This window comes from Dermochelys coriacea, chromosome 2 (assembly GCF_009764565.3).
Source record: "Dermochelys coriacea isolate rDerCor1 chromosome 2, rDerCor1.pri.v4, whole genome shotgun sequence".
Lineage (NCBI taxonomy): Eukaryota > Metazoa > Chordata > Testudines > Dermochelyidae > Dermochelys > Dermochelys coriacea.
Genome location: NC_050069.1, coordinates 212,169,597 through 212,185,055, shown reverse-complemented (window position 1 = coordinate 212,185,055; position 15,459 = coordinate 212,169,597). Strand labels below are relative to the sequence as shown.

Sequence of the window (15,459 nt, the reverse complement as noted above, 5' to 3'; positions counted from 1 at the left end):
AGATTATTATTGTACTGCAATGACAGGGATGATTTACTCAATTACTGCCAAATTCTACCCAACAATGCTATAACCCCACTGAGAACAACAGTAACCATGTGGCAATTCTCACCATGGCCCAATCCTGCAGTGAGGCTCTGTATGGATGAGCCCTCATTACAAGACTGGGGTCTAACTCACTAAGATATAATGGATGTATTTTTATGTGGTTATGAGGCTCAAAAGTTGCCCTGATGCGCATGCAAACCCATTGGCTACCATCAAATTGTAAATAGGGTGCAAATCATTGAGGGCAACATGTGCCCTTTGGCAAATAATTTGTCACCATTAGAGCTTTTAGAATAAACATCTTGTCCGTTTCTTGAAAATCAATTTCAAATACGCAAACATCTGAATTGGTAGAATAGATATTTCTGTACATTCAGATCATCAGCACAATGCTAACAAAAATGCCATATGGGGTATTAAGAAGTGCTACAGTAATGTTAATCTTTTGAGTGTGTAAATATTGATACCTTCTAGTTAATGCTTTTCATAGAGATGTACACTTCCGAAGAAGTGTGCATTGATTATTATTCCACTGCATGTCACTCATGGCTACTATCTCCAAAAAAACAGATCCTCAGTCCTGACAAATCATATGTCTACATGGCACTGGCAAAGTCCACCAAAGGGGTGTGATTTGTGAAGCATGATAAAGTGTTGTGCTCTAACTGCCCTTTAAAAGGTACCTAGTTCATGTTAACATAGTCCTGTTTCATATGGGACTACATCACTGTGAACCAGGTACCTTTTAGGGTATGTCTACATGGCAATTAAACACATGGGAGTGGGCCCGTGTCCGCAGACTTGGGCTCGTGGGGCTTACGATGTAAAACTGAGGGTAGACATTTGGGCTTGGACTGGATCCTGAACTAAGGGACCTGCCCCCCTCATGGATGGGTGGGTTCCAACCTGAACGTTTATACTACAATTTTGTAGACCCCAGACTGAGCGCCATGAGTCTGAGTCAGCTGACCTGGGCCAGCCTCAGGTGAGATTTTGCAGAGTAGATGTATCCTGGGTGTCTTTATGCCAATCTGGCAGCAAAGAAGGCACTTACAGAAGCCTCAAGAAGACAGTTGAGAACTCCCCCAGTTCAGGAAAACTCCTGGGAGGTGTCAGACTAGCATAGCCAACTTCATGCTACCTGGACCTCTACATAGAGGCATGCTGGGGCAGGACCAGAGCACATGTTGCTCTATCTGCTCCTCTGCAAGGAATCAGTCCCTATGAGACGGTTCCACATGGCATAACCTAGAGCAGCTCAGAATTTAGCTTTTTAATTTTGAATAGAATCATTAAAGAGGGAGAGAGTCTAGAAAAGCAGGAGAAGCAAAACAAGCTTTCTGATTTTGTTTAGTGTGGCTGCTGGCAAGCAGATCTCCTGTAGCCCAGCAGAGAAGGAACCAGGGCGCACAAGGTTATAGTTGTCAGTTGTGGAAAAACTCATGGATTGTCAGGATGTTTAGCAAATGAAATCGATGGGAGTAACTACAGTCTCAATATGACCAATTAGAGTAAATTACGCTAAATCTCCAAGCCACAGGGGGCACAAATTACAATTTGGTTGTTTGTTTACAGGCCAGCAAAGGTCGAACCACTCTTGTAATAGCTCATCGGCTTTCCACCATTCGGACTGCAAATGTAATAGTGGCCATAGCAGGTGGTGCTGTGGCTGAAGTAGGAACACATACAGAGCTGATGGAGAAAAGAGGGTTATATTATTCACTTGCAACAGCACAGGTACGTTGAATTCACAATTTTAGATATAAAAGCTAGAAATGAGAATGTACATGTGTCTTTGTTCACTTAAGTCTCTTGGGTACCTTACAAAGATCCTGAAATTTTCCTGTGAAAGTCCTTGTTTGTGATATATCCACTTCATTTACTTAAAAGATAGTGTAATAAGCAGGTCACGCATATACTAGTACATACGTTAAGTTCTTTACTCTGCCAAGAAGTTAGAGGCACAATGGTAACTAAAAGCCAAATCACCGCCTTCTGCAAAAAACCAAGATTGTTCTGTTCATACATGTCACTGGGGTTTGCTCCTCCCCCCATGCCTCCCCAAACCCACAGATACCCCAGGATGTGCTGAAATCAGGCCCCCTTCCCCACCCTCCTTGTAGCACAGCTCCTTTGGCAACTGCTCTGTGTGGAATCCCAACTAAAGGGATGGACGGAAGCTTTCACAGCACAAAGGTGGTCCCAAAGAAAAGGTAAGAGTCTAGTCTGTAATTCTATTTCCTAGTTTTAATGTTGGATCCACACTATACACAGAATCTGTCAGAATCCAGATGCCTAAGTTCACTAGACAACCAGGTGCTTGTACAATTACAGTTGTAGTGCAGGTGTGTATATATACAATTTTCAGCATTTCCCCCCCTTGCAACAGTGCAGCCCCTTCAATGGTAGAAATGGTGCTAGTGTACTGTAGGCAGAGCACAGGCATTTTTACTGCCATGTTATCTACCTGGTTCTAGCCCAACTGTGAGAGAAGTGCTAGTAGTTTTGTTTAATGGAGACAAGGCCTGGACTGGCACTAAGGCTGTGACAGTGGCACAATTTTAAAGCAGTGTTTTTCATACCATTCGTGTTACCATGATTTTAAAGGTTTCAGAGTAGCAGCCGTCGTGTTAACAACACAAGAATGGCCAGTAGATATAACTAGGCTGTTTTTAAACCATATTTTAGAAAACTCTTGAATATACTTTGAAAATTGTTTGTTTATAAAACACAGTTTCAAGATAAGTATGGCCTGCTCTGACCCTGGAAATAGTGTTTTAAACCATATTAGTAGGAAACTTTCTTATAAGCTATACTTTAGAACTGTTGTGCGAGTCAGAATCAGCCCACTTTGATACTCTGGGGGTGTGGGAGGATAAACTAGAAGGAAACTCAGAAGAAATTGTTTCAAAACAATAGGGATGAAATCCTCCCTCTCTCAAAGTCAGTAAGAGTTTTGCCACTGACTTCAACGGGGCCAGGATTACGGCCTAAAATAGGAAAACAAACATATATTCTCATGAGTTTTGCAAATCATTTAAAAAGCAATATGTCAAAGTATTTTTGAATGTATTGTTTGCTTACAACCTTTTGGGCCCACTTCTGAAAGGTGCTGAGCAACCTCATTTCTCATGGAAGTCAGTGGAAGCTCACAGGAATAACTGCACAGGATTAGGCTCTTCGGAAGAAAGTGAGCATGGCTTCCTTAATGCTTGGCACAAAATGTTAGCTTTTTATGTAAACATGTAGAGAACACAGAAGATGCCTGTAGCTGGATTTCAGGACATGAGGCATGAGAATCCAATAACTCAGGGAAATGTCCTTATGTTTCTGCCAAATAAGGGTATGAGTAGCAAATTTAGTCAGAGGACTAAATCCAAAATAGCAGTCAGGGTCTCACAGAACCGACATGACACTGAAAATGGAAGTGGAGTTTATCTAATGCAACTACACTGACCTTTTGGATATATTTGTGACTGAATTTATGTTGTGTTAAAGTCTATTAAAACAGAAGACCATGAAGTATCAACAGAAACTATTACCTTAAAAGATCAGGAAGAAGTATGCCCCATCAATGGGTTGATTTCCAAAAGAGCAAGCATAAAACATGTTCCACAAAAAGAGGCCGAAGAAGAAGCCGCACCTGAAGAGGTAATGGTTTACTGTCGCTTACTCGAGGTTTTTTGGTTTTGGTTGGTTGATTTGTGGGTCTTTGTTTTAATCCTAGAAAGATTCAGCAGTTCAGTGGTAAACCTGCACAATTCTTCCAGAGAGATCAGAACTGAAAGGGGTGTATATCAAAGATTATTTCAGTGGGAGTCAAGAGGACTGTGTCCTCTTCTTAAAATTGTATCACTGATTCAATGTGCGACTTTCAGCAAATCACTTCACTTCTGAGTATGTTGTTTCCTCATCTATAAAATATGGGTAATACATAACCTCCTTTGTAGAGCTTCTTTGAGATCTTTGAGTGAAAGGTGCTACTGAATGTAAGTACAAAGCATAATTATCCATGTAAAGTTTGCTGTTAAGAATATTCCAGAATGTTTATAGAATGGATTGGGGCCAGTCCTGTCACCTGTAGTCGTTCCATTTGCCTGACTTGTTCTCTACTGGTCCAGGGTTCTTAAACTCAACTCTTCCTGTAGGCATCATAATGCAGCTCAGCTCTCTTAAAAATGTAAAATTGAATTGTATTTGACAAAAATAAAAGTTCTGATTTTAATCTGTTTTTCTTTTCCAGGCACACCTTCCCAAAGTTTCTTTCCTCAAGATTTTTAGATTAAACAAGCCCGAGTGGCCTTTCATTGCATTGGGGACACTAGCTGCTGTTATTAGTGGAGCATGTCACCCTATCTTTTCCATCATATTTGCTAAAATTATAACAGTAAGTGGAATACTGACTTTTCCACAATGTAATTGTAGAAGGATGCTAGTTAAGTTGACCTGATTGGTATAGTTGGCCCTATGTACACTTCAGTGAAACCAGGGTAATTAGAATCATTTTTATACATAGTTCTTCACAAAAATATGTTAGCATATTTTCACCACTGTTTCTTGGGTCACTGAGCGCCCAACATAAGCAGATTATAAACATGGTTTGTAAAACAATTCAGAACATAGGAAAACCATGTTTCTATTTAAAAATGATTCTGGCTAACATAATTTCTCTGTAGTATAATAATCCTTAGTATTCATATTGCACTTTTTCCCATTCACAAAGCACTTTATGAACATTAATGAATGAGTCCTCACAACGTGTCTGTGAAGGAAGGAAGGAAGGATTATCCCCATTTTACACAAACTGAGGCAGAGAGATGTGAGCTGTCCACAGCCATGGAGGATGTGATTGTTGGAGCATGTTGTAGAATCGAGAAGTTCCCATTCCTGTAGTTTAATCATAGAATCATAAAATATTAGGGTTGGAAGAGACCTCAGGAGGTCATCTTGTCCAACCCCCTGCTCAAAGCAGAACCAATCCCCAACTAAATCATCTCAGCCAGGGCTAATCGCTGAGTCACGCCTTCTTTTCCTCTCTCCAATGTGGATGGGGGTGGTCTTTCTGCACTGAATAGGCCTCTTGTAGCGCTCCCATTCCTGAAAGATTATGCCTATTGGAATATTATCAAGAAAAAAGGTTTCCTGATGGCATCAGAGGGCTAACTTCTAATAGGAAGTTACTGACCAACCAGTTGCTAACAAGACTGCTTTTTTTATTCCTTCAAATTTTTACTTCAGTGCTGTGTCAGAGTTCCAAAGCCAGGGAATGGGCACAATAATTACTGCAGTCTCTGACACCAGTGCCTAGAGGTCTGAACAAAGGTAATGCTCTGTAGCCAGACAGTGGAGTAACAGCACCATGACTATCAGGGGAGCCAGTGTGAGGCAGAAAAGTCAGTGTGAAATTTGAAAATTTAACCCTTAGTCCTCATTAACTTTAACCTTCAAATATTCATTCATATAAATGCTCTCCTCTCTTCTTCCCCAAGTATGTAAGAAAATCCATTCTAGTCTATATAGTGTTTTACCGCATCTATTAATAGGCTGGCTAACAAAACATCTGGATGTTTTTCCTTCTGTTTTTGCAGATCTTTTCAATAAAAGATGATCCGGAGAGGATCCAGCATGAAGCTAACATTTTCTCCATCATATTTGCTGTTATAGGTGGTGTTTGCTTTATCGTTTGGTTTTTGCAGGTAAACTCTCATAATCAATAAAACAATTGGTCGGAACAGCAGTTTTCATTCTAGTAACTGCTTTAATCAGCTATTGATTTAAAGTTGGCAGCAGGCGAATCATGGCATGATGGGATGGTTCTGCAGCTGTATTGTTCAGCTCTTGTTGGTTTTTTTAATTTTATATTCACATCTCACCATTGTGCGCTATGCTTGTAACAAATGACTGCACTTGATGTATAAATAGCATCAGACTGCCATTTAAATTACAAGTAGTAAAAATCAAAGATCTGAGGCCCTACTGTTCTTTTTTTCTTGCAGGGATTCCTTTATGGGAGGTCAGGAGAAATCCTAACAATGAGATTAAGGCATATGGCATTTAAAGCCATGCTGCGGCAGGTTAGTGTTAAAGTTTTTCTTATAAATATACCATTTTCTCACTTGCCTCTCCTATAATAAATTGTGAATGGATTAAGCCACCCTCTTTCATCATACAAAGCACCATTTTACTGCACCACCTTTCACATGAAGATTTAGGTATTAATTATGTGTATACTTTCTCTATCCAAAGTAAGAGAAGAACTATGCTAATTCTAACCATGATTAACCACTAGTATTGCAAATTTCCTTTACCACTCTCAACAGAGATTTGTTTGACTGGAAATCGTGTTAGAACCTCATTATGAAAGTATGCTACATGCTACCAAGCTAAGATCCCGTTTACAGGCTAAAAACAACTACACCAAAAACAGTCATTAAATTTGGTTGAAGTTCAAGCTTGTTCTAACAACGGGGATAGGGTTTTTAATCCCATTATAACGTGATCCATTATAACGTGATTACCATCCATGCAGTCTGGGCTATACCATGTAAGAACAGAGTTGAGTGGCAACCAAGTTTAACTGCAATTGTTAATCAGGTTTGTGTATGTGTGTGTGTATGTATGTGACCTGAGGTTACCACCTACTTCGTTTTAAACCAGGTTAATTTTAAACCAGATGGCTTTTTTGAATGACCAGATTATATTCCTGCTTTTACCTGCTGAACCTGGTTTTCTTTGGTCTGCTAACAGATGTGCACCATCATCCTAAACATCATTTTTATTTATGTCAAGCACATGCTTGTCTTCTTTGACCAGTGGCACTGAGCAATCAGGAGGCCCCTGGTATGAATTTTAATCTTCCTGACAGTAGCACCTGAAGTAAGATGCTCAGTACCTGATGCTGGCCTAAGTTAGTGCATTCAAAGAGAGATGTGTTGAGAACCACAAAGAAAAGGAATCGGGTTTCAGAGTGGCAGCCATGTTAGCCTGTATCAGCAAAAAGAACGAGGAGTACCTGTGGCACCTTAGAGACGAACAAATTTATTTTAGCATAAGCTTTCATGGGCTAAAACCCACTTCATCGGATGCATGCAGTGGAAAATACAGTAGGAAGATATAAAAGGAACTTCACCTCAGCTGAGAAGAATATCTACTGGCTGCCAGTTAACTGCTTGTCTGCCTGCACTGCAGAAAGAATTATTGCTCCTTATTGCTCTGCCTACCTGACACTCACTCACAAGTCCTAACTAGGCAAATTAGAGGCAGAAAGAGCAGCAACACTTTCTTGAGCCGTGTCCTGGAGTCCCTGCATCTTGAAGAAACACCAGGAAGGAGAGAATAAAGAGTCCTCCCAGAATCCTAGATTTGGTCCTTCTGGAGTCCAGGGCACAGAAATAAAACATCGTCCCCACAGGGAGGAGCAGAAAATCCCTGCTCATACTAATGTGGGCAGTGTTCATGGCTTATTCCACGAGGAATGGTTTTATGGGTGGAGCTAGTAACTTTTTTTTCCCTCTGGAGTCGGGGGAAGGTTTGACTGACTGAAAGATGGCAAACTCTCTGGGTTGTCCATAATATGTGGGTTTTTTTGGCTATCTTCAGAAAAAGAGACCCTTCTCTGCATTGACTAGGGAATCCATACTAGAACCTGGCTAGAAACAAAAGTGTTTAAACACGGTTTAACATGATTCTGTCTCCAGTAAGGACAAAATAAGGCTCTCACACAGCAATACTAAGAAGCTTAAAATATGTATTTTTAGGTCCCATCTACACTGTAAATTCTATTTGTACCGAGTGACTCAGTTACAATATAGTAGTCTCCTGATGTGGTTTAAAGCCTGTTTTGTCATGTAGATGGAACTGAAATTAATTTCAACTATGCTCTTGAACTGTTCTGCATTCTTTGACTTTTGTAAGTCTGTGATTCACAACCACAGTAGAAATATGGTTCTATGTCATTGGATGTGCATTTTGTAACCATGTCTCCCGGTGCAGTTGGAATTTCCGTGTAGATGAGACCTAAGAGAAGCTGGAATGGGAAACTACTGTCTTATTCAGGAAGAGACTATGTGAAAAGCCTGGGGGTAGGTTACTTCCTCCCACTACATGTTCCTTGCTGAGAAATTTTTGAAACTGAATGAATCACGATCTATATGAAACAGATTTATCTAATATTTACATGGTTACACTTTATAAAATATCATGTTTTGTTATGGCAAATGTTTGTTTTGTCCACAGTTTTGGTTTTGTTTGTGTAATACTATTCTTTTTCCTGCCATACACAGTGTACATTTTTCCATTGCTGGAATCTCTTACATTTTGTCCAATCTCTCAATTCTAGTGAGAGCAGTACACAATTTTATTCCCAAAACCTAGCAATCATAATTAAGCCTGCCAAGAGAAAATTATTAATCAAATCTTGACAGTAACCTAAAGGCAGTGGATCAAGTAATTCCAAGAAGAAAAGCTCAGGAACAAAATAGCTGTTGAATTTTTTGGGTGGCAGAGAAAAATATTTGGCTTCCTTTGCTGCCTGCATATTGGTTGTTTGAAGGTCAGACAGATCTTTCTACAGTGTTTGTCCCTTCTGCAAATCTCACCATACCTGTTTCACTGGTTTGGCTGGTCCTCCTCCCTCCCAACTTTCTGTGCAGTAAGACATCATAGAATATCAGGATTGGAAGGGACCTCAAGAGGTCATCTAGTCCAACCTCCTGCTCAAAGTAGGACCAAGCCCCAACTAAATCATCCCATCCAGGGATTTGTCAAGCTTGACCTTAAAAACCTCAAAGGAAGGAGATTCCACCATCTCCCTAGGTAACCCATTCCAGTGCTTCACCACCCTCCTAGTGAAAAAGTTTTTCCTAATATCCAACCTAAACCTTCCCCACTGCAACTTGAGACCATTACTCCTTGTTCTGTCGTCTGGTACCACTGAGAACAGTCTAGATCCATCTTCTTTGGAACCCCCTTTCAGTTGAAAGCAGCTATCAAATTTCCCCCCCCCTGCATTCTTCTCTTCTGCAGACTAAATAATCCCAGTTCCCTCAGCCTCTCCTCATAAGTCACGTGCTCCAGCTCTCTAATCAGTTTTGTTGCCCTCCGCTGGACTCTTTCCAATTTTTCCACATCCTTCTTGTAGTGTGGGGCCCAAAACTGGACACAATACTCCAGATGAGGCCTCACCAATGCCGAATAGAGGGGAACGATCACATCCCTTGATCTGCTAGCAATGTTCCTACTTATACAGCCCATTAGCCTTCTTGGCAACAAGGGCACACTGTTGACTCATATCCAGCTTCTCGTTCACCATAACCCCTAGGTCCTTTTCTGCAGAACTGCTGCCTAGCCACTCGGTCCCTAGTCTGTAGCAGTGCATGGGATTCTTCCGTCCTAAGTGCAGGACTCTGCACTTATCCTTGTTGAACCTCATCAGATTTCTTTTGGCCCAATCCTCTAATTTGTCTAGGTCTCTTTGTATCCTATCCCTACCCTCCAGCATATCTACCACTCCTCCCAGTTTAGTGAGGGTGCAACCCATGACATCCTCCAGATCATTAATGAAGATATTGAACAAAATTAGCCCCAGGACTGACCCTTGGGGCACTCCGCTTGATACTGGCTGCCAACTAGACATGGAGCCATTGATCACTACCCATTAAGCCCTATGATCTAGCCAGCTTTCTATCCACCTTATAGTCCATTCATCCAGCCCATACTTCTTTAACTTGCTGGCAAGAATACTATGGGAGACCGTATCAAAAGCTTTGCTAAAGTCAAGGAATAACATGTCCACTGCCTTTCCCTCATCCACAGAGCCAGTTATCTCATCATAGAAGGCAAGTAGGTTAGTCAGGGATGACTTGCCGTTGGTGAATCGATGCTGACTGTTACTTCAGAATTGATTCCTGGAGGACCTGCTCAGTGATTTTTCCAGGGACTGAGGTGAGGCTGATTGGCCTATAGTTCCCCAGATCCTCCTCCTTCCCTTTTTTAAAGAAAGGCACTACATTAGCCTTTTTCCAGTCATCCGGGACCTCACCCGATCGCCATGAGTTTTCAAAGATAATGTCCAATGGCACTGCTCGTCCAGCTTTTCTAAATAGTCCTGAACCACTTCTTTCTCCACAGAGGGCTGGTCACCTCCTCCCCATGCTTTGCTGCCCAGTGCAGTAGTCTGGGAGCTGACCTTGTACATTAGGACAGAGGCAAAAAAAGCATCGAGTACATTAGCTTTTTTCACATCCTCTGTCACTAGTTTGCCTCCCCCATTCAGTAAGGAGCCCACACTTTTCATGACCTTCTTCTTGTAGCTAACATACCTGTAGAAACCCTTCTTGTTACCCTTCACATCCCTTGCTAGCTGCAACTCCAAGTGTGATTTGGCCTTCCTGATTTCACCCCTGCATGCTCGAGCAATATTCAGGGTGGTTATCCCAAGAGTCACATAGTTCCGATGCCTTCCTGTGTGCATGTCCCTCAGGCATTCGACCATGGCTGAGGCGTCAAAGAGCACTCCCGGCCAGCCAGCCACTAGGGCTGCTACTGTGAGTGGAATCTAAGTCTCTGATGCTCAGGATCTCTGGAGCGTTTCAAGCTTCTAGAGGCTCAGCAGGCTGTAGCACTTTTTCTTCCCTCGGCCCCAGTGGCACGTTTCCTGGGCACTTACTGTGTCTCTTACCCTTCCTCAGAAAGGGGGTTCTCAGCCCACATTCCATAGACCCCCAGGACCAGTGCTGGCCTACAAGACTTCACACTTACTTAAACACATCCCTCTCCCTGAACTCCACTCCTACTTACAGGTTCACGATCTCAGGGGCACGTAGTAGTTCTGAAACAGTTAAAATACACACACACACACTCACACCCTTTGAATGGCTAACACTTCTATTCCCTTTTGTACTTAATTGTGTAAAGCACAGGAGAGTGCAGATCAAACTAAACACAAAACACATTTTCTTACCTTCACTTCCTTATCACTCCAGGGTCTTCTCTGGGCTGGGATTTGAGTCTCTTGGATTGTTGGAGGTCCTCAAAGCCATCTGGGCTCAGGAAAGTGGGCAGTGTCCCTCTGCCCCAGAAGGCTGCTACATGCTGGGTGATCTCTCTGAGCCCAGCTTCTGTGACCTGCTATAGCTTGCCCCACACTTCCTCTTCCTGTCTCTCTCCATCTGTTCCTGTGTGATCTGCTCTTTGCCTCCCCTCCCCGGCTTTTCCAGTTCTGTCTTTTGGTAACATTGTGCTGCTCCTACCCTTCCCTAGAGAGCAATCAGCTAAACTCATTTTTTTCTAGGGATGCAGGGGCTTTTTGCATAATCTCTGTGAGGCTTAAGTACCATCAACCTAAATATTCCCTTTTGGATCTGTCTGGGGTGTGTCTGCTACAGGACCTGGAGCCACATATAGGCACTCATAATACAGCTTCACGGTACCACAGAGGCAACATAATAGGTGTAGATTCAGACATATGACTGACATATTTATTTCTGCTGTGCAAAAAAATGTTCCTGTGTGGACACAACCCAACTTTGTGTGTTGTAACCAGGGCACGAAAAGAATGTGACAGACTGGTTACAAAAATGTGTTTGTAGTTGTATTATGGACAGGGCCTAAGACTAAGGGCATGTCTACACTGGCAGAGTTACAGCACTGAGAGTTATTGCACTGCTCAGAGAGCACTGAAGGGAAACCGCTTTTGTGTGTTCACACTGTCAGCTGCCTGCGCAATAGCGTGTGCACACTTGCGGCACTTGCTGCGGTATTTGGAGCGGTGCAGTCTGGGCAGCTATCCCACAGAGCACCTCTTCATCTTCTGCCACCAAGAATTGTGGGAAGGCAGAGAGGGTTGCGGGGCATCCTGAGTCCTCTCCCAATGCCCCGTGATGCATTGCTTCACATCCCATCAATCCCTGTGCTTCCGTCTGCATTTGGCACCATCTTTCAACAGTTTGTGTACTGCGCTCCCCGCCTCTTCGGGCTGCAGGAATGAATCCCGAACTGCTGACCAGTATGCTGCTCGCTCTGACCAACACATCATGAGTGGCAATGGAGTTATTCTTTACAAAGGCAAGAGGAGTTCCACATTGACCTCTCCACATGTAATAGCTACGACATGAGATTGCTTGTGGCATTCTCGGAGGTGCTGACCAGAGTGGAATGCTGCTTTTGGGCTCGGGAAACAAACACTGAGTGGTGGGATCACATCATGATGCATGTCTGGGATGTCGAGCAGTGGCTGCATAATTTTTGGATGAGGAACACCACATTCATTGGACTGTGTGATGAGCTCACCCCAGCTCTGCGGCACAAGGATACAAGAATGAAAGCTGCCCTGCCGGTGGAGAAGCATGTAGCGATTGCACCGTGGAAGCTGGTGACTCCAGACTGCTACCGATTGGTAGCTAACCAGTTGGGAGTAGAAAAGTCTAACATTGGACTTGTGTTGACAGAAGTCTGCAGGGCCATTAATCGCATCCTGTTCCGAAAGACAATGACTCTGGGCAACGTGTGTGACATTGTAGATGGCTTTGCACAAATGGGCTTCCCTAACTCCGGAGGGGCAATAGATGGCACGCATATTCCAATTCTGGCACCAGGCCACCTAGCAACCAAGTACATTAATCACAAGGGATATTTCTGAATGGTTCTCCAGGCGCTTGTAGATCACCGTGGGTGTTTCACAGACATTAACACAGGCTGGTCCGGAAAGGTGCATGATGCACGCATCTTTCAGAACACTGGCCTGTTCAGGAAGCTGCAAGTAGGGATCTTCTTCCTGGACCAGAAGATCACCATAGGGGAAGCTGAAATGCCCATTGTGATCCTGGGAGACCCCACCTAACCCTTAATACCTTGGCTTATGAAGCCACACATGGGGCAACTTGACAGCAGCAAGGAGCGGTTCAACAATAGGCTGAGCAAGTACAGAATGACTATTGAGTGTGCTTTTGACTGTTTAAAGGCCCGCTGGCACTGCCTCTGTAGGAAGCTGGACCTAGCCAATGACAATATTCCTATGCTTATAGCCATGTGCTGTAAACTCCATAATATTTGTGGAGGGAAGGGTGAAAGTTTCACTCAGGGCTCGACCACAGAGGCTCGGCACCTGAGGGCTGAGTTTGAACAGCCAGAGACCAAGGCTATTAGAGGGGAGCAGTGCGGAGCCATGAGCATCAGGGATGCCTTGAGGCAGCAATTTGAAGTTGAAAGCCACTAATATTTGTTGCTAGGTTTGGGAGTGCAGTGCTTGTAAAGCTAGGTGATTGGTGCAGATGATGCAATATGTGGGTTTAACATAATTGTATGTTGCTTTGCAGGGCTCTTTTTGCTTTCAGTTAATAGAATAAAGATTGCTTTCAAACCTACACAATTATTTTATTAAAAATAACAACCAGAGGAGAGAGTCAAACAAAAAAAAATCAGCAGTGCAGGGGATGGGAGAAGGGAAGGTCCCAGGAGGACCTTCTCCTTTGGAGTATGGTTCAGTGGTTGCTGTACTTCAGCAGGGTCAAACTGCAAAGGGATGGGTATTGAGTGCAGTGGATAGAGGCAGAGTGGAATGCCACGGTATAGACTGGAGCCAGGAAGTTGGGAAGAGTGTGTTGGCAGTGTCTGGGGGGAGCATGGGAAGGAGTTTTGCAACAGTGGCTGCAGGGGAGGGTGGGTGCAGAGCTGCTCGATTTGCAGAGCTACTATCGCCTGGAGCATGTCTGCTTGGCGCTCGATAACCTTTCAGAGCCGCTCCGTGGCTTCATTCTGGCATGCTGCATTCTCCTTTCGGTCTCTCTTCTCGCTGTCCTGCCACTCCTTCAATTCCTGTTTCTCAGCGGTGGAGTGCATCATAACAGAAAGTCCTCCTTAGTTCTTGGCTGCTTTCTAATTCTGTGCAGCTGTTCAGCCACTGATAACAAAGAGGGAGGCTGTGCTTCCAAGGTCATCTCTTTTAAATTTAAACACAACATTTTACAGAAGCAGTATTGTTTGCAACACTCAGAACACTGATTTAAGACACAGCCAGTACTCATACACCTGTCACTAACTGGCTGACCCCAGGCAAGCACACATGAGCCACAAGACCTCCCCCAAATGGTGAGTAGCCACAGGGGCAGGGTAAATCACTCTTCCCAGACCCTGCTGAACACTGGGCACATGGCTCTTGGGAAGAGACAGCACTGGGGGGGGGCTGATAATCTTTCCTGTCCCCACACTTTCTACAGGATGTGATCTTTATGGAAGATATCACGCTGGTGAGGGTGAGCAGGGAAATAAGGGAGGGTCTTCTCCAAGACTGCTGCTTCTGCCGTGGCCCCTACGTGGCTCACCTGTGTGCAGCAATGCCCCCTCTCCACCCATGACAGCACAATGGCACAGGAAAGTTACTGTTAATGGGGCAAGAAACAAAGAAGCTCTGCCAAAGAACCTGTGGCAGCAGGTTGCCCAGTATCTCCACAGGAGTTTCCTGGAGAGCTCTGAGGGAGATTCCCGTGAAGTGAAGGAATCAATCAACAGCCTATTCCGCCATTCAGACTAGGCATGCGGTGGGAGACAAGCCTGCTTTCTGCAATCCTCCTGCCCCCAACAACTCACTTCAGCAAGTCCCCAAATCAATTCCACTTACCAGAGGCCTCCTTTCCCATTTGCGCTTCACCAAGCTTCGACAGCTGTGAGTGGCTAGCTTCCTCCAGGGTAGAAAAGAGCTCCTGGCTGCATGCATCTCTGACCTCCAAGTCATCCTCTGCCTCTGGGTCCCCCTCCCACTCCACATCCTCGTCCAAGATTTCCTCCTCCTGGCTCGGTCCACTCTCGACTAGCATCCAAGCCACCAAAGTATCCACAGTGGTCTTCGCAGTGGAGGTGGGGTCGCCACCAAGTATCGCGTCCAGCTCTTTGTAGAACCGGCAGCTCACGGGCACAGCACTGGAGCAGTGGCTTGCCTCCCCAGCCTTGTGGTAGGCATTCCGAAGCTCCTTCACTTTTACCCTGCATTGCAATGTGTCCCAGTCATGGCTCCTTTCTGTCGTGCATCGTGAAATCTGTCCATAGATATCATAATTCCTATGGCTGGAGCACAGCAGGACTGCACAGCCTCCTGTACCCAAATGCTGATGAGATCCAGCAGCTCGGCATTGCTCCAAGTGGGGGATCACCTTGTGCGTGGAGCAGGTATGGCCACCTGAAAAGATGCCCTGAGACCACTGCACACGTCACTGAGCAAACAGGAAGGGGACTTTCAAAATTCCAAAGTAATCTACAGTTGGGATGACGGTTGGTCACCTGAGGGCAGGGCAGTAGAGTTCAAACCAATGACCAGAGAGGCGAGAACAGGCATTGTGGGACACCTCCCGGGGGCCAATCGCAGCACTGTACTCAACCACAGTGTCTACATTGACACTGCAGTGCTGTAGCCCAGGCGCA

The 15,459-nt window shown here is 44.3% G+C and overlaps 1 protein-coding gene across 7 annotated transcripts in view; it reads left to right on the top strand.

The window, feature by feature from the left end:
- The window catches only part of ABCB5 (ATP binding cassette subfamily B member 5), a 73,344-nt gene that overhangs the window by 38,157 nt on the left and 19,728 nt on the right, over positions 1–15,459 (top strand). For all 7 annotated transcript variants that reach the window (XM_043509201.1, XM_043509205.1, XM_038388733.2 and 4 more), the window contains 5 exons: positions 1,624–1,785; positions 3,547–3,699; positions 4,292–4,435; positions 5,637–5,744; positions 6,045–6,122. In XM_043509201.1, coding sequence (XP_043365136.1) covers positions 1,624–1,785; positions 3,547–3,699; positions 4,292–4,435; positions 5,637–5,744; positions 6,045–6,122 — 645 coding nt within the window. The remainder of the gene's footprint in view (positions 1–1,623; positions 1,786–3,546; positions 3,700–4,291; positions 4,436–5,636; positions 5,745–6,044; positions 6,123–15,459) is intronic.